General features: G+C 52.1%; 9 protein-coding genes across 9 annotated transcripts; 5 read left to right on the top strand and 4 right to left on the bottom strand.

The window, feature by feature from the left end:
* Positions 1 to 154: 154 nt before the first annotated feature.
* C7974DRAFT_365988 (exo-beta 1,3 glucanase-like protein) lies at positions 155 to 2,952 on the bottom strand. Its single transcript, XM_046139842.1, has 5 exons — positions 2,805 to 2,952; positions 2,555 to 2,746; positions 2,048 to 2,509; positions 925 to 2,000; positions 155 to 876 (listed from the first exon to the last, which is right to left on the bottom strand). Exons 1-5 carry the CDS (start codon positions 2,863 to 2,865, stop codon positions 295 to 297), a joined length of 2,373 nt encoding a protein of 790 aa, XP_045993385.1. The 5' UTR covers positions 2,866 to 2,952; the 3' UTR covers positions 155 to 294.
* Positions 2,953 to 4,609: 1,657 nt separating this feature from the next.
* Positions 4,610 to 5,228, bottom strand: C7974DRAFT_436561 (HotDog domain-containing protein; the record flags this gene model as incomplete). The annotated part of the gene is made up of 2 exons (XM_046145140.1): positions 4,610 to 4,785; positions 4,838 to 5,228. The coding sequence occupies 2 exons, from the start codon at positions 5,226 to 5,228 to the stop codon at positions 4,610 to 4,612; spliced, it is 567 nt and encodes a 188-aa protein (XP_045993384.1).
* A 570-nt stretch (positions 5,229 to 5,798) lies between these two features.
* C7974DRAFT_47706 (uncharacterized protein) lies at positions 5,799 to 6,474 on the top strand. The gene has a single exon (XM_046146701.1). It carries the CDS (start codon positions 5,901 to 5,903, stop codon positions 6,264 to 6,266), a length of 366 nt encoding a protein of 121 aa, XP_045993383.1. The 5' UTR covers positions 5,799 to 5,900; the 3' UTR covers positions 6,267 to 6,474.
* A 107-nt stretch (positions 6,475 to 6,581) lies between these two features.
* Positions 6,582 to 7,606, top strand: C7974DRAFT_47676 (uncharacterized protein). The gene has a single exon (XM_046146698.1). It carries the CDS (start codon positions 6,647 to 6,649, stop codon positions 7,514 to 7,516), a length of 870 nt encoding a protein of 289 aa, XP_045993382.1. The 5' UTR covers positions 6,582 to 6,646; the 3' UTR covers positions 7,517 to 7,606.
* Positions 7,607 to 8,268: 662 nt separating this feature from the next.
* C7974DRAFT_318762 (uncharacterized protein) lies at positions 8,269 to 9,222 on the bottom strand (the record flags this gene model as incomplete). Its single annotated transcript, XM_046138665.1, has 2 exons — positions 8,269 to 8,302; positions 8,387 to 9,222. 2 exons carry the CDS (start codon positions 9,220 to 9,222, stop codon positions 8,269 to 8,271), a joined length of 870 nt encoding a protein of 289 aa, XP_045993381.1.
* Positions 9,223 to 11,962: 2,740 nt separating this feature from the next.
* Positions 11,963 to 13,449, top strand: C7974DRAFT_402043 (fatty acid hydroxylase superfamily-domain-containing protein). The gene is made up of 2 exons (XM_046142653.1): positions 11,963 to 12,447; positions 12,498 to 13,449. The coding sequence occupies exons 1-2, from the start codon at positions 12,220 to 12,222 to the stop codon at positions 13,158 to 13,160; spliced, it is 891 nt and encodes a 296-aa protein (XP_045993380.1). The 5' UTR covers positions 11,963 to 12,219; the 3' UTR covers positions 13,161 to 13,449.
* A 292-nt stretch (positions 13,450 to 13,741) lies between these two features.
* C7974DRAFT_416702 (Paf1-domain-containing protein) lies at positions 13,742 to 15,150 on the top strand (the record flags this gene model as incomplete). The annotated part of the gene is made up of 2 exons (XM_046144012.1): positions 13,742 to 14,000; positions 14,054 to 15,150. The coding sequence occupies 2 exons, from the start codon at positions 13,742 to 13,744 to the stop codon at positions 15,148 to 15,150; spliced, it is 1,356 nt and encodes a 451-aa protein (XP_045993379.1).
* Positions 15,151 to 15,662: 512 nt separating this feature from the next.
* Positions 15,663 to 17,959, bottom strand: C7974DRAFT_318773 (kinesin; the record flags this gene model as incomplete). Its single annotated transcript, XM_046138667.1, has 4 exons — positions 15,663 to 16,466; positions 16,517 to 17,119; positions 17,338 to 17,577; positions 17,630 to 17,959. 4 exons carry the CDS (start codon positions 17,957 to 17,959, stop codon positions 15,663 to 15,665), a joined length of 1,977 nt encoding a protein of 658 aa, XP_045993378.1.
* Positions 17,960 to 18,671: 712 nt separating this feature from the next.
* Positions 18,672 to 21,021, top strand: C7974DRAFT_47618 (heterokaryon incompatibility protein-domain-containing protein). Its single transcript, XM_046146671.1, has one exon. It carries the CDS (start codon positions 18,832 to 18,834, stop codon positions 20,944 to 20,946), a length of 2,115 nt encoding a protein of 704 aa, XP_045993377.1. The 5' UTR covers positions 18,672 to 18,831; the 3' UTR covers positions 20,947 to 21,021.
* Positions 21,022 to 21,072: the final 51 nt, after the last annotated feature.

Genomic DNA, 21,072 nt, shown 5'->3' with positions numbered 1-21,072 from the left:
TTAGACAAGGCAAGAGCGTGGTTGAAGGGCTGGGCACCTCAGCGGACTGAAGCATGATGTCTTTCAGGGAAGGACTGGACAGCACACTGCAGTGGAACCTTGGATTCAGCAAGCATAGCATATAGACACAAGAGATACCCCAAACGACGTGACAATAATAATCAGGCTTTCATAAGATGACTGTGATGTCCACGCCGGGACTTATCCAGCAAAGAACCGCACGATATCCACAGGTAGGTGAAATCCGCCGATAATGCTATTTACAGAATGAAATCGACCGCACCAAGAGTCTCGCTAGATATTGTACTTAATGTAGCCAATCGTGTTTGGGTACACGCTCAGGTTGTCAGACCAAACTGCGTAATCCCTACCATCGATGGTGAGCATCTGTTCGCTTGCGACTTCGCTCAGAGCAAACGCTTGGAAGCTTGTTGCTCCTTCAAGGCTGAGAACCCGAGGCTGACATATCCTTCTACCGTTTGGCGCATCAGGGCTGCTACAGGAGACATCGTCGTTGACGAAGAAGGAATAAAGGCCTCCACCATAGACAAGGATGTTGGTCGAGTCAACGGCACGGAGGCCCCAGGCGCGTTGGCCAGCAGTGTAGACTGGATCGTTGTAGGCTGCCTGTCTTTTGTAGGGCTGGCTAAGTGCGTCTGGTGTTGGCATGTAGTATGGAGTCTCAGTCTGGATGAATCCGGCAAAGACGTCTGTAGCTTTGCTGAACTGATACTGGTACACTGCGTGGTGCTCGACGCCGTTTGCCCATAGCCATGTACCTCGTCCCTCTACTAGAAGACCTCTCCCGGTGTAGATAGAGATACGTGTCGAGTTCCAGTCGTCCAGGTCGTGATCAGCTGTCCAGAACCAGTTGTTCTACAAGGCATGTCAGTGGTGCTTCTAATTTTCAAGCTGGTTTCTTACCTCAAAGTACGCTCCCGTTGCAGAACTGGTGACGTGAACGTTTGTATGAGCGGCAAAGCATTGTGAGTTGACCGAGCCAAGGGGACACTGCGCAAGCTGTTGCCCAGTACCCTTGGCTCCGCCGACGCGCGTGTGGACATCCCAGAGACCTGAGCCACGAGCAGTCCTCAGATTGTACTCGATCAGTTTCGCTCCTGGGGTACCTCCTTGAGTCTGCACAATCATGTCTGACCATTCGATGCTTCCACTTTCGCCGGTCTTGCCAATTCGTACCACTGGCCTGGGGTTGTTTTGGTCGGCAAAGTTGCTGCCAGCACCCATAATAATCGAAAAGGTCTCTCCAACTGCGCGCAGACCAGGTGCAAATTCGAGTGTGTTGGTCACTCGGTAAACACCATGTTCGAAGAACAGGACCTTGTTCTGCGATATAGCCTGGTTGATAGCGCTCTGCACGGCAACGGTGTCATCTGTAACGCCGTTTCCTGTTGCGCCGGAGCTACGGGCACTGATGAAGCTGCTCGTAGCCAAGGTCTCATACTGAGGCTTTGATTTTGAGTAGAACTTGCCATTGTCCAAAAGTCCCGCAGGTCTGGCTGCAGTTGTCATGGGGCCTTGGAATTTCTCTGGTCCGTTTGGTGTGTACCTGTTACCTTGGCCCCAGGTACCAATCGTGATGGATCCTCCTGCAAGGATAGTGGCACCACTAGGTCCCTTTACCGCGACTGGCACGTTGTTGAGCTTTACGTTCTGAATAACAAGTTGTCCGGCACCAATAGGAGTTGTGCTTCTCGTCCACGCTTGATCAACGAAAGTTGGACAGTTAGTGATTTCACTGTCGATGATGACTACTGAGCCAACCTCAAGCTTGTTGCTCTGTGCACCGTTGCTCATGGAAAACGCAGTGCCGCAGTCGCTGATTGCCAAGCCTGAGTAGAGCCAGCCCCAGTTCCAGATTTGGGAGATACCGACCACGGCCTTGGATATCTTGACGTTACGCATAGTAAATTGCTGATTTCCGATGTTCATACCGTAGAGACCTCCCTCAATGTCGAGATCGGCCATGTGGCCGCCCGATCCTAATCATAGTTAGCACAGATCGTAAGGATCTTACTCATCGACGTACCGTTCTCCACAAAGATACCCGCGTGCACTGAGTTTGAGGCTTGAGTCATGCGGATCTTGACATTCTGGATCGTTGTTGCCTGGGAAGCTGGCCAATGGATGGCTTGGAAACCCTGAGTTGGGGCTCTTGCGGTACCGTCGATGATCAAGTTTCGGATTTGACGCATGAATAAATTGGTAGATATCCAGCCCGGGGAGCCATCGTTGTTGTTGTAAGGGCTTGCATCGATCAAAGCCAAAGCCTCTAGGTTGGCCGCCGCCTTGAGCACTGGTAGGTTGCGAGGGTTACCAATAAGCTGAGTCATGTAGTAAAAGATGATAGGTTTAGAAATGAGATATGTGCCAGAGGGAATGTACACAACCGCAGGTGTGTCAGTTGACGAGTCGCACACCCAAGGACCGCAGCGGTTTCCGTCACTGATCGCACGGTTGATTGCATCCGAGTCGTCAGTGACACCGTCACCTTACAAAGTAAGTCATGTTTCAGTCCAAGTAGCTGAGTACTCACCTCTGGCTCCATAGTCCTTCACGTTGCGGAAGACCTTATATGCGGCCGGATTCGGGTTGAAAGGCGCAATACCCTTGCCAGACAGATCATTTAGCCAGTAGCCGTCAGCAACTGCTCGTGGCTGGAGTTGCTCATCCAAAACAACGGCATCGAAGTCGGTAGACGAGGCTCCAGCAGCTCTGGGAAGTGGTGCTGTTGCAAGAGGTGAGTAATCTGCGCAGCATTACAAGAAACCGTTTGATGTGCCTACCTAGGACCGCGCTTTGGGCAGCGGTTGCCAAAAGGCAGAGCACGACTAAAAAGACCTGCATAACTGTAGAAAGCTCGTACACCAGAGGTAGTGTGCAGACTGTCAGATCAGATCGTAGCAGATCGCGCTCAAAGTGAGAGAAGCTTAGACAGGTAAGTTCGTTTGGCAGGCGCGACGTGTCTATTTATCTCAGAGTAGACACCCATTTCCTCTTACCCCACTAAATAACAGCTGTGGGAAGGAGTAAGTGAACCCCTGCCCCTCCAAGAAACATCTGGTCACCCATAGGGATGTTTGAGAGCAGCCGAGCATTCCAGGGAGTCTGGCAAGCCCCGATGACTGGCCGCAGCAGCAGACTTACTCCACTACCTGGTCCTTGAATGAACGGTCATACGCCAAACCAAACTTCGGTTGGTGATTTCGCAGACGCGGTTTAGTTTCGAATAACGGCATTCCAAAGCGCTTGTCGGCAATCCCTCTCTTGGTTGAGCTGACGCGGTCTAGCACAAGGCGCGTACTTGCATTGAGTAAAATGACGGTACTATGGAAGCAAGGACAAAGTATCGAAGCAGAGTACAGCATCGTCAAAGGGGTCGAGGGGCTAGGCTACAACAGGCACACGTCACCGGGTCGGCTCGACATTGTTTAATCCCCGTCAAACAGTCTCACAGCACTGCGCGACACAAGACGCCAGCATGTGACGACGACGCTTCCCAAACTTTCTCGCCAGGTGTTTACAACGATTCTGGAAGTCATCGCCGCTGCTACTGTGGGCCTAGCGCTTTAAGTGAACCCGCGGACTGTTCCTAGCTCGTGGCCGAATGGTGTTTTGTGGGGAAAGGCCGTGACCGTTACACTGCATCTGTCTTCCACGTCCATGGACGTCGCGACATGACCTCTCCCGCAGTGTCCGCGTGCTTGTGTATGAGCGCCGAGCTACAGACACACCACCAACATCTTCTTCACTTGCAGTGTTGTTACCTTAAGTTAGTCGCGTGCGCTGTCTAAGACATGACAGCATCTTGCAGGAAGGATGACCTCGGTTTAATGCTGTAGATCCTTTTGATTGTTCTGCAGGTCCCAACTTTGTGATGGATGATGAAGCTTGAGGATTATTGCACGCATGCAACGGTAGATATGGGTCTGAAACGCGGCGCGTAGGTCTCCAGTTAGATGCTGCGCATGTGTTGATAGTAGTCGAAATAAAGGCGATGGGAAAAGGCGCAATAGGAGTGGGCATCGGGGTTCATGCCTGTTCCGGATGACATATTCGGTACACGGACGTACCCCAGACTTCTGCAGCTCAAACTGGAGACCTAGCGCCGAGGAGTTGCACGAGGTTGATCAGATGGGCCCTGACGGATATTAAGTAGCTTGAGCTTCGACCAGTCAGGAGGCCAGAACCTCGCCTTTTCGCACCCCACCAGCGGCTGTGAATAACTCTTTTAGAAGACAAGGCTTGCGACTTCTCTATGGAGTGTCCTCCGAAATTGCATCATATCGCCGTAGCAGAAAGCCCCAGCGAGAACATTGCTACGAATCATCAGCAAGTGGCACGCCGCTACACTCGGCCATACTACAGCCTGCAGTCATCTCATGGGGTTCAACTCTGCGAAGTGTTGCCCGTGATTGGACACGACAGGCAGGTCTCCTCCTTCAAGCATCCACTGATTAACTCTATGTCTCACACACTCACAGGTGACAGATGGTTCCACTCAATATCCATCATCTTGACGTGCAGTACTTGCATGTGCTCCAAGATTTGCAATATGAGAAATATCACTCGACTTGAGCACGAACACACTTCATAGACTCGGCTTGGCCTTGATGAACATGCAATCTCCAGTGGCGTATATGGTTCCTTCGCCGTCCTCGATCGTCGCACGTACATATAGCTTCCTGCCGTCCTGCCGCTCTATCTTTGCGGTACACAGCAAAGGACCGGGAACTGGGATTGGCTTCTTGTAAACTGTGTTCAGGTCTGTATCCCTTTGTCAGCATTGGCGCCGTCAGCTTTTCGTAATTGCACCTACAGGCTGTGAGGTAATTCATCGCATGCTGAGAACCGAACCTTCTGACTTTCTCGAACACGTTCAGCTGAATCAGGCCTCCACAAGTTTCGTCTAAGAGTGTGGTCGCGAAGCCTCCATGGAGGATTTGAGCATAACCATTGAGACCGTCGCCCAAGTCCAGGATGACCAACAGTTCTTTGTACATCCATTCTCCCTCCTGATCTTCGGTCGGTCTCAGTGTCAGCATTGTTCGAATCGTCCGTCCGGTGTCAAGCGTTTCTGCGAAGAACGAGTCCTCGCCTGTAGGCTTCGTAAACCGATTGGAGCTCAACGTAGGTGTCCAGCGCTTGTCGTTGATCAGCTCGGCAGCCCATGGTATTGTTGATAGTTTAGCAATATCGGATTGTATCATGGTGTTGGTGATTTGGAGTATTCGGATTGTGGTCGTGGTAGGCGTATCGACATGTTTGTGAGTACGTACCGAGGTTGTCGTGATGCTCAGCAACACTGCGATGCGCTAGTGCACCCGCTGCTGAATCATGATAGCTCAGCATTACGGCAATTATTTCGAGACTATTAAACCTCTATTCACTCTGTCTTTGTAACTGCGTGCATTTAGCAGAGATTACTCGTGCTCTGTCAGTGCCGTCGACTTGAGCCATGACCTAGATAATCAAGAGCTGGAAGCAACCTTAGAAGCTCTGGGATGCGTATGGATGCCATGTGGAAAAGCATGAGCAATAGCCTTGCTACGAGGAGAATGCCTAGACGAAATAACTCTCTACACCAATTGAACATCAGACAGAGTTGTTACTCCGAATATCTCTCACATGCATGTTCCACATGTCAACAAAATGCAAACGTCATCTACACACGCTAATCGACTGTCAACGACGCGAAACGTCAACGCGCACTTCTCCAGATCTAGGGTCGATGATGCGTTGCCGAGGCTTTCATTCAGAGAGCTGATCATAAGACATTGAATACCTCTTTCAATCTGTGGAGAACCCTGACTTCCAGTTCCTTTGCTGCGATCTAAGTCCTAGACCTTTCTCTGAACACATTGTTCCATAACCGCAACGTCATGTCGAAGCCACACTCCAAGACTGTCCGCGGAACACTCGATAACCCCAAAACGCAGGCTGCTATCAAGTCGGGCAGCAAACCACCGCAGCTTGGGGATCACGTCTCATTGAAACCAGAGGGAGACAACCCACCCACGCCAGAAAACCAGAAAGCCACTTCGTCACTTGTCTCAAACTCATCGTCAGACACGAACGACGAAGACCTCCCTCACTCCAAGAAGGTCAGGGGTACGCTTGCGAATTCGGATGGGAAGCAAGTCAACAAGACCCAATTGGGTGATCCAGCCAGCTTGAAGGCGGAGACAAGTAGCACAGAGATGGGAAAGCAGACGGAGAGGGAGGGTATGCAGAAGAGCAAACTTTGATTGTGCCCCTAAAGAATAATCATCGAAGCGACTTGATTAAGGAGCGGATTGTCAAAAGACCTATCATCTGCTCTGTTTGCTAGACGTACACCGTGCTGAAGTGGGGAGATTGCGGGGCCCCGCATTACACAATTTTGAATGGAGAAATAGTACTCAATACAACAAATCTTATGATATGACTTCTATATGATGATGAATGATGTTCAATGAACTCGCAAGTAGAGTGTTGACGCAGGTCGCCACACGTGGTAGACCTTGCAGGAGCTGCGAGCTGTCTGCCCCACCGAGGGGCATCATACCTAGCTTCGGGCAGTCATCAACACCACCAGAACATTCGCACTCACAATCGAAAGGCCACACCCTTTGTCTCAACGATCAAAATGGCTGATCTCGACCTCAACTCCATTCATGACTTCATGATCTCGGTCGCCAAAAGCGCTGCCGACCGCATCACGTCCGCAAAGCCTACCACCTCGTCATCCGGCTCGAAAAAGAACTCGGTCGACCTCGTCACCGAAACCGATCAAGCCGTCGAGAAGCTGATCTCTACCTCTCTTCGTGAGAAGTACCCCGACTTCTCGTTCATGGGCGAGGAGACATACAAACCCGGCGACACGCTCACGGCCGCGCCAACCTTCGTCTGCGATCCGATCGACGGCACAACGAATTTCGTGCACCGATACCCGTACGTGTCGATATCTCTGGGCCTGGCAATTGACCTGAAGCCAGTGATTGGCGTGGTCTACAACCCCTTTACGCAGACGCTTTACTCGGCGATCAAGGGGCAAGGCGCATTCTTGAATCAGACAACCAAACTGCCATTAACACCGCCGACGCCGCTCGAGACATTGAACACATGTCTCGTTGCTGTGGAGTGGGGCAGTGATCGCAGTGGGAATGACTTCACGGTCAAGAGCGAGACGTTCAAGAATCTGGCCGCGACGAAGGAGAATGGTGGAGGCATGGTGCATGGGCTGAGGTCGTTTGGATCTGCAGCCTTGAACCTGTGTGGAGTCGCAAGCGGAGGTCTGGATGTTTACTGGGAAGCCGGCTGTTGGGCTTGGGACGTTTGTGCTGGGTGGATCATTCTCGAGGAAGCTGGAGGCCTCATAGTTGATGCGAACCCTGGCAACTGGACACCGAGGGTCGATGAGCGGAGATATATGGCTGTGCGTGGGGGTCAAGGCCAGAAGGAGATTGTCGAAGAGTTTTGGAGCCTGGTTCATGGAAAGTTCGAGGTTGGCACATAGACGGCTGGTCACGAAGTGCTCGAGACCGCGTCGCCTACACATGACCTCGAAGATAGACAGGTTGTATAATGAACCACACGCAAAACACATCAACGTAGCAGCGACCTAAATTTCTCATTGCGCGCCGCTAAAATCATCCGTAGCTAGTCTGACCATCCAAGCGGTTTCGATCAGTTTTTCTACGTCGGGCCTCTTCCATCGAGGGAAAAGCCCACCAGCGCGGTCATCCTGACCAGCGCAGAACCATACTTCTGAAAATGAATGTCCGCACATCCCTTACTATAACAACAACAGGTCCCACTCCATCCACCAACGCGCGCACGTGAACAAAGGAAACGCAGTCTCGTCGTAGACATGTACTCTCTCCGCAAGCAGAGAGGGGTGGTGGGAATGGTGAATCGTTGCAACGTCGTTCAGGAAATATTAGAGACGCGACGGGGGTAAGCAAACACAGCAAAGAGGTGAGAAGAAACGCGTGTAAAGATGAGGGGAGGGTAAGGATAATTGCAACCAGCCGGGCCGTCGAAGTACGCCGAAGAGATCAGGGGAGGATTCGTGTCCTTTCCGTCTTTTTCTGGGTTTTGTGTTTTACATTGAGTGACGTTGAGCGAGTTGCGTGAGCATTTGTCGCTTGTTGGCAATTTGTGTCTGTCGGGAGTTGAGAGTGAATCAAATTAATGGTACTCCAAAGTGGTGTGGTGTGTGGTGTGTGTGTTTGCAGTCATGCTTGACGAGAGGTGGTAGAGGCAACTTTAGAGGGTCCTGGGAGTACCGCGAGCGGAGGGGCTAGGTTGTGTTAGTATTGACCGACTTACAAGTAAGTGCCTATAATGAGGTGACAGATCACACAGGAGATGCGCAAAGGCTCACCTCGCGTCCACGAGATCATCGACATGGTTGCACATCGCCACGAACAGGTCAAAGAACAATTGTCCCCCCATCTCCATCTCCATCTGCATGGTTCCACTACGCTTGAATGTTTTTCGGCTGCGAATAATCAAAGCGAGGTAATGAGCGCGCAGCCGCGAGTCATTGTCCGGTGTGTTCTCGTAGGCATACCGAGCACTGCGCAAGATCACTCCAACCTCGATCCCGCTCTGCAGGCCCTGCTTGCGCAAGGAGAGCTTCTTGAGCTCCTCGAGACCGTAGCGATCGGCAGCGCAGTACACGGCTGTGTCGCGGAGGATAACGTCACCCACACCGGTATGGAAAAAGGTTGGCTCGACAGCGGCAGCGCGATCGCTGGTTTTGTTTGGGTCGGGCGAGGTCGTTGCGCCCTCGAGCATCCAGGTCTGACGGCGCTTGTCATGGAGCAGGCGGGGGTAGTAGTCACCCTTGTATAGATACTCGAGGATGCAGGAAAAGACCTCTGGTTCCTCCGTAGGCAGGTCGATGCGTCGAGTAGTGGATTCGAAGAACTGGCCTCGCAACGCTTGCGCGAAAAACGGGGCATGTGACAGGACGTCTTCGTGCGCAGCAAACAACCGCTGGTCTGAACCAACGACGATTGTCACGATGGCAGAGGTCAGACTCGGTGAAGTCGCCTCCGTCGTGGGGCTATCCTTGTGCGCATCCAGCTGCTCGACCATCTTCTTCTGCTTCTGCTTCTGCTTTACTTCAGAAGCATCGCGAAACGATCTCTTCGGCTGTTTTTGAATCTTGCCCGAACGGTCCTTTGAACTAGCAAAAGAACGTTTTCCGAACATCTTGACCGAAGAGAGGGATCGTAACGAGCGACAGAGAGACTTGTAAAGAGTGGACAGGTTAGTTGACGCGGGCTGTAAAAACGAGGGACCTCCGGAAGTACTCAGATTTCGCGCTTTTCAAAGGAAAGGCACTACGTCTCAGAAACTTGGTGTGTATCTAGCACAGGGCGTGAAGATACCACACACGGATTGTCAGGTTGTGGCTTGTCGAGAGGGCGTACCGAGCCTAGATTATGGGGGAGGCCGGTATTTATACATAGCCTTGCCAAGTTGCATCCCCTGCCGCCTGTCGACGTAGCCCCCAGCCAACCGGGCGATGCATCGCTCTTCATTCGTCAAGCTGACTTGCGGCTGTCCAATACCAGTCGTGCATCAACATCAGGCAGCAAGGCAACGCGACCAACAACTCCCATTGCGACAACTTTGGAAGTGCATGGAAGACCTTGCTTGTTTTGTTGATCGCTTTTCGGCGGGGCGGCGCTAAAGATAGCCACAACAGACAGCGCAGTACCAGTTCTTGCCTGTGGTTGCTCATCCGTGTTGTCAGCTACCTGTACACCTCTCTAATCGGTACGTCTTGCTTAGAGACGATCGATGATCGGCGGGTTTCACGAACTTTCGTGGCTGCAAGGTTCCTCAACGCGACACACGCGATGTAACGCGTAATTATCGCGGTGTCACGTTACGGGCGGTTTCATTAACAGCCCGCTTCGGGCGTTGTGACTCATTTCGGCATACCGGAGGTTGCATAGGGTTTGGTGCATGTCGGTTCGAGACAATAGCATTGCTTGTGCGGAGCTAGAGGCGTCATCGGGGAGCTGAAGAGTCGGCCTCACAGATGTTGGGTTTCAATGTGGACTCAGTCCAGGTCGAAGGTCCGAGGTCTTACTGAACGTCATACCTTTCTCCGCGGCTTCTTGACAATCACACTTTGGAGCGGGCGGATCCTTTCTGTTGCCATTGAGCAGTTGGCTCGTTCTGAGAGCGAGTTCCTGTGCTTATCATCGCCAATTCTCAGCGTCGTCACTGGCAAAGTAATTTGATCGCACTTAGAGTGTCAGAATTGGCAGCAAACAAACATTGCTGCGAGCGGTCCAAGCAGAGCTCCTTGATAGCCTGCATGGGCCATTTGCCTGTCAGTTCACCATCAAACGTTTGTTTGTTGTCAATTTTCATTGTGCTTCATGCAACTATGTCATATTTTATAATGATATCATTTTTCTATGAGGACTGCACGGAGGGCCTTGCAGCTGTATACTTTCCAGTCGCTGTGCAGTATTTACAGGCGCTCAGAGCGTACACATCTTTGGGTATCTCGAAACATTCCCAGTGCCGTATCTTGTCCCATCATACTATAGCTACAAACACAACGTTAAACACAATGTCGGTGTAGTTCTGCCTCCAATTGTTTCGCGAGGGAGTTTGATGAGCCTTGTTGAAGACAGATGCTTCTACATGCTGTCCGATACGCGGCGATCCAAGTCAACAGAGGTTGCTATGAACTGCTTCTTCAGATTCCTTAAACGAGCGGTTATGTAGCCTAAACTTACTGTTACATACTATTATGTACTATCTCATCATGCCAGCCTTACGGTGTAACTGAGCCGCTGCACAGTACAGAAACTCAAGGCATTGCTCGAAGAAGGAATGATGTGTGCACTGAATGCGCTCCTTCGCTTAGCGACAGAGAAAGTTTAAACCGCTGTCATATCCGCACCGCGCCTTCACTGCACCTTGGATTATGGTCTCATGCTGGTCGTTCACCTTTGTCGATATATACCTTAAAGGTGTTGGTCTCTCCATCAAACAAGTCAAGGACACATGGCCCAATGGCAAGGCGCCAGCACCCATAGCCCGTCAGCTGACCCAAGTTCTTCGGGCAAGTCTGATCACCTTTCCTACAAAGGAACCGAAAAAGCAAATGAATTGCACGAAGAAGAGGAACAGAAGAAGCCACGAGAAGCACTGACGGGCGGGTAAAGCTGGAGATCCAGGTTCAATTTCTGGTGTGTCTAATATTTTTGTCAATTTCGTGGCTTTTATGTTACTGACGAAAGTGAAGGGAGGGTGGAATCATGCTCTTGCATGCCCACGGTTGGGAGGGAGGGGCTCTTTGAGGAACGAGCATCAAACATCTCTAACGAGCACAATATTAGCAGTAGATCTGAAGCAGTACAAGAAGGCTAGATTTGAGTATTAAGTGAAGGCTCTTGGATGGGACGTTGTAGAAGAGAAGGTAGTAGTGGTGTTAAAGACACACCAAACAGATCAGATAGAGCAAGCGGCCGCTTCGCTAATTGGTCAATTCTTCCAGTGATTCTAACCACCAATGGAAAGCACGTCTGTACGAGAACATCTGGGACACATGATGCATTTGTAAGAGACGAGCTGGACCTCGACGCGTCATGAGCACCGCCTTCGCAAGACTGCCTCTTCGGGTCGTGGTGGGACTATACTGCCAGCGGCATACGCACTGATCGTCGGCCACGACGGCCTAGAGTGAGCCCACGGTGGGATGATGCTCACGACGGTCTGTTGGCCATGGTGCGCAGGAATCGGCAAGAGAGATGCCGCTGCCCTGAAAATCTCCCCATGGCAGTGCAAGGCGGTGAAACGAGATGAAATCTGTGGATTCGCCGCCGATTGGGCTGGCCTAGTGCTCGATGCGGTAAGATCAGGGACTGTGCAGACTTGCCGCCTCTCGGAAGCCGTGCCCCCTTGCCAGACAAAAGTGGTGCCAGCTTCGACCAGCGCAGATCCGGGCTCCAACAGTCTGCAATTTAATCCGCCTCCTGCGCGCGTTCTTTTGCCTCTCTCCTCTACTGCGGCCTTCGCACCACCATCACTTGCCTCCCTCTGCAGTCGACCTTTCATTCTCTATTTGCTTTGTTGTTGCAAGCAAGCAAGCAAGCAGAATGTACGCCTCCGACACTGCCCGATGGCGAATCACAACAATCTAACAGGCGCAACAGGAACTCCACCGCCTTCCTGACGCCCATGGCGCAGGACACGTACTGGGGCTCGTTCGAAGAGATCTCCAAGTACAATGTCTCACTCAGCTACTTCGAGAAGATGTGGCTGGCTTGGTACACATGGATGGGCAACGATGTCTTGGCCACTGGTATCATGTCTTTCGCGATCCACGAATGCCTCTACTTTGGGCGTTCGCTGCCATGGATCATCATCGACGCACTTCCTATGTTCAGGAAGTACAAGATCCAGCAGGTACACTACCTCCATGCCTCCGAGACGTTCGCAATACTGACACTTCACAGGACAAGATCCCCACCGCCTGGGAGCAGACTCAATGCGCACTTCTCGTCCTCCTGTCCCACTTCACCGTCGAGCTTCCCCAGATCTGGTTGTTCCACCCCATGTGCCAGTACTTCGGCCTCGAGACCAGCGTTCCGTTCCCTCCTCTGTACAAGATGGCCTACCAGATCGCCATCTTCTTCGTCATGGAGGACACATGGCACTACTGGGCCCATCGCCTGATGCACGCCAGCTCCTTCCTCTACAAGAACGTCCACAAGATCCACCACCAGTACTCCGCTCCCTTTGGTTTGGCTGCTGAGTACGCATCTCCCATCGAAGTCATGGTCCTTGGTTTCGGTAGTGTTGGCCCCCCAATCATCTGGTGTGCCTTTACCAAGGATCTCCACATCCTCACAATGTACTGCTGGATCGTCCTCCGCCTGTTCCAGGCCATTGATGCGCACAGCGGCTACGAGTTCCCCTGGAGCCTGCACCACTTCCTTCCTTTCTGGGCTGGCGCTGAGCACCACGACGTTCACCACGAGAAGTTCATTGGCAACTACGCCAGCAGCTTCAGGTGGTGGGATTTCTGCCTCGACACCGAGGCTGGTGCCGAGGCCTCCAAGGCCAGGAGGGAGAAGAAGCTGGCCAAGGCCAAGGCATTGGCGAGGAAGGCTCAGTAAATCAAACCTTTCGGATCGTGGACGAAGCTATGGAATTTGTTGTTTATTCTGATGAGGACGATTTCATGATGGTTTTAGCCATCTCCGGCTGGAGCCACCACTTTAAGCGGCGATTTGCTGCCGACATGGGACATGGCGTTTGGGTAAGAAGGCAGCGATGCATGTGCCACTGGGTGGCAACACTAGAAAGATACAGACCCTCAGTAATGGCAGCTGTAAATACGTGGGAAGACAGGGTCTTATAGAAACACCAGCACCTATCTAATATCACGATCGTTACAAGTTCAAATGCTGTTCGCTTTTCCCTCAATGCAGTTTGTGCGCTGCCTCTAAAGTGTTACGCTCAAGATTGAATTGACTAAATCTCTTGATATCATGTTGACGGTGTCTGCATCGTCAGAATGCTGTTCTACATTAATATCGAGTGTGGTGTGGGAGCAGCCCTGGAGACCTACAGCTTGGCAAGGTCACGTGGTCGGGTGAAGCGCGTCGGCGTCGAGAGCTGCAGGCCGACATTCTTTGTAGCATCCTCCATCGCGCGCCAACGTCACACCCAGGCTCGTCGTCCACCGAACGTTACGATGAGCTCACAGCGATCAAGCGTTGTTCCGCAGGACTTCCTCGCGCGAATCAGATATTCCAATGCGCTCCCTCCTCCGCCATGTCCTCCCAAGCTGCTCGACATCCCCAACACGGGTCTTTCGAGTGGACAATACACGTCAGCCAGTTTCGCGTCGAGGCTTGCACGAGAACAGCCGCTGAATATTGAGGCCGATGCCGAGCTTGGTATGCCCATCGACTTGGTGGGCATCCCTAAGGTGTTCGATGGAGACGAATCAGGTAAGAGAACGAATCGCGCGCAGGCTCGCAACGATAACTAACGCGTTGCATAGCTATCCAAGCCATGGCTCACCCGCCACCACTATGCGCTGCTGATCGAGCGCTGATGCGACCACCCAATGCGCTTGGCAAAGCGCACAACAATGCTTCCGGCACCTCATTCCTGCGACGTACCGAATACATCACCTCGAGCACGACTGGCGGTTCGAAATTCGAGTCTAGTAATTCGTCGAACACGATGCGCGTACGACGGAAGCGAAAGCTCCAAGACACCTCCGTAGATGACCCTCTCAACATCTCCAGACACATCCTCAAGGGCTTCAACCTTGCATATCCAGCCGATGCCTACAACGGGCAAGACAGCGCAGAGAAGATACGCGCAGCAGATATCTCAGCTGAAGAGCGGCAAGCCTGGAACAATCCCAAGAACACAAAGAACCCAAACCTAAGGCTGCTCGACTCATACCCATTGCTGCCGGACTGGGATGCCATGACGGACACAGGCGCTTACATGATGTTCAAGTACACGGCCGCCCCTATCAACAACCCCCTCGACTCCACATATGATCCCCGTCTCGACGTAGCGCTCTTTCGTCCCGCAGGACAGTCGATCAAAGACCAAGAACTGTACATGCAAGAAAAGGAGGCGCAGAAAGAGGACCCAACAGCGCCAGCACCGACATCGAGGTTCCACTTCGAATTCTTCATCCCTAGTAGCAGGGACAGAGTCTACGACATTCAGCGCAACTTCACAACCAACGACCCCAGTGCCGACGACATCACATTCGACGGCGAAGGTGAAGACGACGAAGGCCGCCCCCGCAAGTTCTTCAAATATGACAACATCCGCACATACGAGACCTCGCAACAGGTCGCCTGCGAAGATGTGTACGGTGACGTTGTCGCAATGGTCCTCCACGACCCAGAAAAGCACCGGGCGAAGGTTCTGCGTAGCACGAAGCTACAAAAGGCTGCATACTTCTACCCGATTATTCAAAAGACAAGCATCAGGCCAAGGAGACCAGGACACGTCGAAATGGTGGAGGAACAGCAGAGAGTCGATGTTATTGAGGCGGCGGGCAAAGAACCGGGGAACGAAAGCGAGAAGAGAGACTCGTACAGGAGGAAGGCTGAGCCTGTGGAGGCGTGATCGTGTGATGAGTGCAGACAACGGAGATCTTTGGTAGCAAGCATAGCGAGGCGTTGGAGTGGAAGATTGTACATCATGCACCTACATGTAATCTGCAAAAGCTTGGAGACTTCGATTTGAATTAAAGGTCTGGTCTCAATTCGATGTGTCCGTTGACGCGTGAGTTTCGGACGGCAGCCGCTGTGCCGTGTATACTCATCGGAGATGGAACTAGTCATGCTTCTCAGTCACCATGACAAGCCGCTGTGACAAGTTTGCTCTTCAGCCGGTCAATGTCCCAGAGTTATAGTAGCAGTCTGTGCAATGGCGTAAAGGATGCATTATGCACATAGTGCTCATCAGGGTATATATGATCAAGCTCGTGGCCTAGAAACCTTGGTGACCCAGAAAGAAAAGACTGAAAGAGAAAAGACCAAGAAAGAGATAAGACCGGGCGATGAAGGCACACGCCCGAGGAACCTAAACACCAATCATGAATCGTAAAAAAAAATCACAAGAGCGACGCACACAGCTCAATCATCGCGTCCGAAGAACCTGCTCTCGGGATCTTCCCACCGCTTGGTCTTCAAAATCCTGATCTTCTTGATCGGACTCGCACTCCTTCCCATGGCCTCTCTCTCGAGCAGCTCAATCTTCGTCCGCAACGCCTCATTCTCGCGCTCTAACTCCTCATTGCGCTCGATGACCTCCGGATCCGGGTCCTCGTACACCTTCACCGGCTCCTCAAGACGCATCTGCGCCTTGGTGGCCTTGATGACCACGTCGATCTTCGAATCGAGGTGCGCCTGCTGGTTATCCTGCTCGTTATCGAGCGTCGCTTGCCACCTGCGACGCTCCTGGTCGACGGCGTTCTCCATCTCGAGGTAGCACTCGTCGCGGATTTCTTGCTCGAGGCTCGCCATGTGGTCTTCTGCGGCGGCCCAGGACTGCTCTGCGGCTTTGCGGCGGGCGGTTTCTTCGGACAGGCGGAGCGCGAAGATAGAGAGTTCTTGTTGGAGACGGGCAATTTCGGCGGCAGATGACTCAAGCTCGTCGAGTAGGGCAGACGGGGTGCTGCGCCCCGAGCACGCGGTTCCTGGACGATGGCCTGTGGAGAGGGTGGCTGTGTATGAGGGCGTACGTGGAACGGTAACTTCGCGGGCAAGGGCGGAGTAGCGCAAGATCTGGGAGGTCGCGTTGTAGTCGCCTTGCGCGTCGGCTGTGACGATCATGATGGATTTCTGAGGTTGAATGTGTTGCGTGGACCGAGAGTTGGATGGGAAAGAATTGGAGAAGAGAAGCTCGGTCAGCTTGCACTGACGAAATGGAACAACGTTCTATGGCTTTGTTAGCAATTAGTTGGATCGTGAGGGAAGGCAATTCAAACCTTTGAACCTTCCTGGTGGTCAGCCTGCATCTGCATGCATTGCCCAAGATACATAAGTGACTCGTTGATCTTGCCAGCCTCAGCCAAGGTAGAACCTGCTGTCTTTGCGTTACGCGCACGCTCAGACCCAGCAAGATCGACGATGCTCAGTGCACTACTCGACCATGGACCCTTGTACTGTGCGTCACGCTTCTTGACTTCGACGCAGAAGAAGCCATGGCTACGAGAGCTGACAGCATTACTTCCGGTTCCTGCGACCTTGCGCTCCATGAGTCCGGTCTCAAGTATCATCATAGCCTCTTCGAAGCTGCCACATATAATCTTCGTCAGACCCGCGACGATTTTGCGCTCGGGACTTTGCTCTGTGCTCTTGAACAGCAGGGCTCGGCGCTTGACGTTGGGATTCTTGCTCTTCATGACACTGCCAGTCAGAAGATCAAAGATTCGGTCGTTGTAGACCTCGTACATTGAGATGACAATCGCATACTCGGCTGTGGGGTCTGCGGGAATCTCGATACCGGCGACGGACGGGGCCTGTGGTAAGGTCGAGGGCCGAGGAATCTTGTTCGATCGAGACGCGCCTTGTGAGACGTAGCTACAGTCCTTTGCTGTATGTGAGTTGAAGCTCGCAGTCGATCGTAAGAAGTTGGAGAGTGTGGTTTTGACAGGACTGGTGGAATGTATGTTCGCACTTGAACGACTTGAGAAAGTAGCTCGTAGAGCAGGATACAGGGTTTCAGAAGTCACCAGATGAGCAGGTGGAGACGAAGAAAGTTAGAGAGTCACACGAAAGGAAGGAAATGTTGAAAGCATGGACTTACAGGTGCTGGCGTGTTTGCTCTCGACGGGAATTTCTCGGATTGATTATCTCCATACATAGAATCCAGATACGCAGAAGCAGTGAACATGTTGGCTTCAGACACGTCTGCAGCTGCTAGAGATGAGAAGGCTGGAGCGCCGTAGAACGATTGCACAAGCTGTTCTTCACAGCTCTGGAACAGTGCATCGAGCGTCATCTGGACAAGACCACGCTGTGACTTGGTTCCAAGGATGGTGTGGCTCTAACGCAGTGTTAGTGTGCGATGCAGATATATTGACCGCATCTATCTTTACCTTCCCAGACCCCGTAACACCCAAAGTCGCTAGTAAACCATCTCGCCCATGATAGCCAGGTGCGCCCAGCACTCCCTTAATCATAGGAACAATGCCCGAGCCCTTGAAGATATCCATTTGGCGTGCGTCTTCTTCGAAAACCTGCGTAAAGGCAAATCGCTCGACTGCGCGTTTCCGGTTGTCATGTACCAGCGGCCTGACTGTGATATGTGTGGGGTGGCTGCCATCTCGCTCTTCGACTGTGAGAAAATGCGGGTTTGCGGAGGTGGAAGGGCGTAGTCGAAGATAGACGTCGAACAGGGCGCTCGATGGCCGTGGCGGAGGGTCCATCGCCATCATGAGCGATTTTGGTGGGGAATTCGGAGGTGTCGTCGACATTGTGGCACCGGATTTGGACTTGAACAGTACGTAGCTCGTGCCTGTTGACGTTGACAAACATGTGGCGCCGGTTGCTCGGGGAACAGCGCGCTCACCTCGCGCTACGCGTAACCCTCTCATGTTGTAGGATGGACGGCTGATTAAGGACGTGAGCATCCAACACAACATACTAAGGTAATAAAATACAAAAGAAATGCAGGGTAATTTTGCAGGTAGTGCTTAACTTAGTTTTGGCTCGTAGTGTCATTAAGGCGACAAGTTCTGTGTTGAAGTCAGCTAACTTGCCATGAAGGTCACTCATCTGCCGTTTTCTCTGTACGGATCTCGCAGCCATCAGAAATGCGGGATTGGCTATCTCCACTCTTGATTCTATACATGGTCGACTCATGGGCCTGCTCCTGCCAAGTTCTCTGCGTTTGCGCATGAACATGTCATTCAGCATCCAGTCTCCACCAATGCATTCGTTACCGATCTTGTCGTGTGCCTTGGTCATTCCCTTTTTCATAGCTCACTTCTTTTACGGACGAGCAGTCCTTTCTCTTTGAGTACAATGAGGCTTGAGAGGCGCATTTGCAAGGGTCAGCTTTTCTTCGCTACGGGCTGGAGCGATGGCTGACCCCGCATCACCATTGGGAGCATTCTTACGCCCCCGCCAGGAGGCCTTGTTGTCATTTCACGAACTTCTGCGGTCACCAACTACGTCAAATGTCACCATGCTACCACCACGCTAGACTTGCGAGTTTGCACCTTTGACACCGTGTGAGCAGTCACCTCACGCGTGTGTTACGCCCACAGACATTCCAATTGTGCCGCATGGGGTCAACATGCTTCCGTCATCCTCCACTGAAAAAAACAGCTTGACGGTATGCACCCTTTGTCGGTCTCTGTTCGAGGATGTTGTGGTGGTCAAATCTTGGGAGAACGAGGAAGAAGAACCAGTGGGGCTCCGTCCTCGGCAGCAGACGGTACGAATTCATCGCTACCATGTTACATGGCACCCAGATGCCAGATCTTTGAGTGATTCTATTCACTCCGGTTGCGAACTCTGTTCAAATGTGTGGGATGAGTTGAACGCCAGAGGCCTCGTCGGCCAGCGTGAGCCAACAGAACTTCTACTGAGACAGGCCAAGTTCACAGTCGATCTGGTCGAACGTGTTCCCAATGATACCAATCATGAAGAGATTAAGTGGTCATTGGAGATGGTCGTTAATGACGCGATATCGAATCGCAAGACTCTGGTTGGCGTGCATCATTTTCGAGCATCGGAGAGGCCAGCACCTGATCAATCTTTACCGCCCTTGGAGAACAGGACAAATGATCCTGAGCCTTCGACACGAGATCTTTCTCTCGCAAAACAGTGGTTAAGTCAATGTCGAAGCAACCACGAACGATGTCAACCGATTGTTGACAAAGAGTTTGAATGGCCAACCAGGCTTATCGAACTATGGAAGGACGGGAACACTACGAAAGCGCGCCTGGTGGAAAGAGATGAGATCTCTGCCATGGTTCCTTACGTCACTCTGTCCCATCGTTGGGGTGCGGGTGCCATGTATACTCTTGAAAACGATCGTCTCTCGCAATTCAAAGAACAGATTGATGTCGAGCAATTGGCACAGACTTTCAGAGACGCATTCGATGTGGTCTTACAGATGGGTCTATCATATATCTGGATAGACTCGCTGTGCATAATTCAAAACTCAAAGGCCGACTGGAAAGCAGAGTGTCAGAAAATGGCCGGCGTATATGCAAACGCAGCCTTGACTATAGCAGCTACCGCTTCCACATCTTCCGAGACAGGCCTGTTTGTGAAAAAGCGTGCTAAGAACCCAGCAATACTTCGTGTGTTTGTCGACATCAAGCGCGCCGACGCTAGGCACGGTAACAGGCCCGAGGGCATTAGAGGTTATTACTATCTGGTCCATGAGCACGCATGGTCCGTACGAGTAGACTATGCCCCACTCAATCAGCGTGGATGGGTGCTACAGGAGCGATTTTTCTCTGCACGGATACTGCACTTTGGCAAGGACCAGTTGCTTTGGGAGTGTCAAGAGCTACAGGCAGCCGAGTCCATATCATCTCTAGATGCTTGGCCGTTGCGAAGCAACATACGTGAAGGCTACCGTTCTTATCGGTCTCTCCTCCCAGAGCTCAACCAATCCCTTGCAAACGCATCCTCCACCTCTCTCCAAGAACATGAGCGGGCTCACGGGCAAAACGTCAAAAAAGCGTGGGACAGGATAGTGGAAGCATATACTCAAGCTCAGCTCACTTACAGCAGTGATAAGCTGGCCGCCATTGCCGGTATCACGGCACGTTTCGAGGTGTTGTTGAACGATAAATCCCACCGGGGACTGTGGAGGAAAGACCTCTTCGATGATCTCCTGTGGTATCGAACAGTCGGAGATTCTCCCAGACCGGCCATCAAACGTGCTCCGAGCTACACATGGGCTTGTCTAGATTGCCCAGTTGCCTATGAGCGCCTGACCAACGACGATGAGCTCTTGGTACCATGCGCTCGTATAGTCGGCTTTGAACCTCACCATCGCCACATAAATTTAGTGGCGAGACTTCCTCGAGTTCGGTTGAAGAAGTCGCCGAGGACGATGTCGCGATTCAGCATGGACCTCACAGTGAACGAAAACGTATATCGAGCACAAGCGCAGTTCGACGCTCAGGCTACGGATCTGGCGGAAACTTACTTGAGTCGGAAAGGTGTTCGAGTGTATCTCCTATGCATGTACGCACTCCAGTATGAGCTTCCGATACCCTCAGGGGGGCATGTCATGAGGGGAGAGTCTTATGGACTGCTGCTCAAGAAGGAAGATATCCCCGGGCAGTATTCTCGCGTTGGGCGGTTCGCGGCAGACGGCGATGTCTGGAACGAGTTCCATCCTCGCGATGATGCACCTGATGGGTACTACACTATCACGTTGATATGAACAATACGGCAGGCTTACATCAGAGTGACAACAAAGGGAGGCAAGACTCTTGAAAGTATACAAACTGTACACAACATACGCATCTTTCGAAGCGGCTTGACACATTACTATTCAACGATTACTGGT

The sequence above is a fragment of the Boeremia exigua genome, assembly GCF_020726555.1.
Source record: "Boeremia exigua strain MPI-SDFR-AT-0100 chromosome Unknown C7974scaffold_11, whole genome shotgun sequence".
NCBI classification, from domain to species: Eukaryota; Fungi; Ascomycota; class Dothideomycetes; order Pleosporales; family Didymellaceae; genus Boeremia; species Boeremia exigua.
This window is presented reverse-complemented; position numbering and strand designations above follow the sequence as displayed.

Excerpts from the sequence above, each read along its gene's own strand:
- C7974DRAFT_365988 (XM_046139842.1), bottom strand. The coding sequence starts at position 2,865 with ATGCAGGTCTTTTTAGTCGTGCTCTGCCTTTTGGCAACCGCTGCCCAA. Across the intron at positions 2,510-2,554 it reads GAAGGACTATGGAGCCAGAG|GTGACGGTGTCACTGACGAC; the intron begins GTGAGTACTCAG and ends TTACTTTGTAAG. Across the intron at positions 877-924 it reads CAACGGGAGCGTACTTTGAG|AACAACTGGTTCTGGACAGC; the intron begins GTAAGAAACCAG and ends CATGCCTTGTAG.
- C7974DRAFT_47706 (XM_046146701.1), top strand. The coding sequence starts at position 5,901 with ATGTCGAAGCCACACTCCAAGACTGTCCGCGGAACACTCGATAACCCC.
- C7974DRAFT_47676 (XM_046146698.1), top strand. The coding sequence starts at position 6,647 with ATGGCTGATCTCGACCTCAACTCCATTCATGACTTCATGATCTCGGTC.
- C7974DRAFT_402043 (XM_046142653.1), top strand. The coding sequence starts at position 12,220 with ATGGCGCAGGACACGTACTGGGGCTCGTTCGAAGAGATCTCCAAGTAC. Across the intron at positions 12,448-12,497 it reads GGAAGTACAAGATCCAGCAG|GACAAGATCCCCACCGCCTG; the intron begins GTACACTACCTC and ends GACACTTCACAG.
- C7974DRAFT_47618 (XM_046146671.1), top strand. The coding sequence starts at position 18,832 with ATGCTTCCGTCATCCTCCACTGAAAAAAACAGCTTGACGGTATGCACC.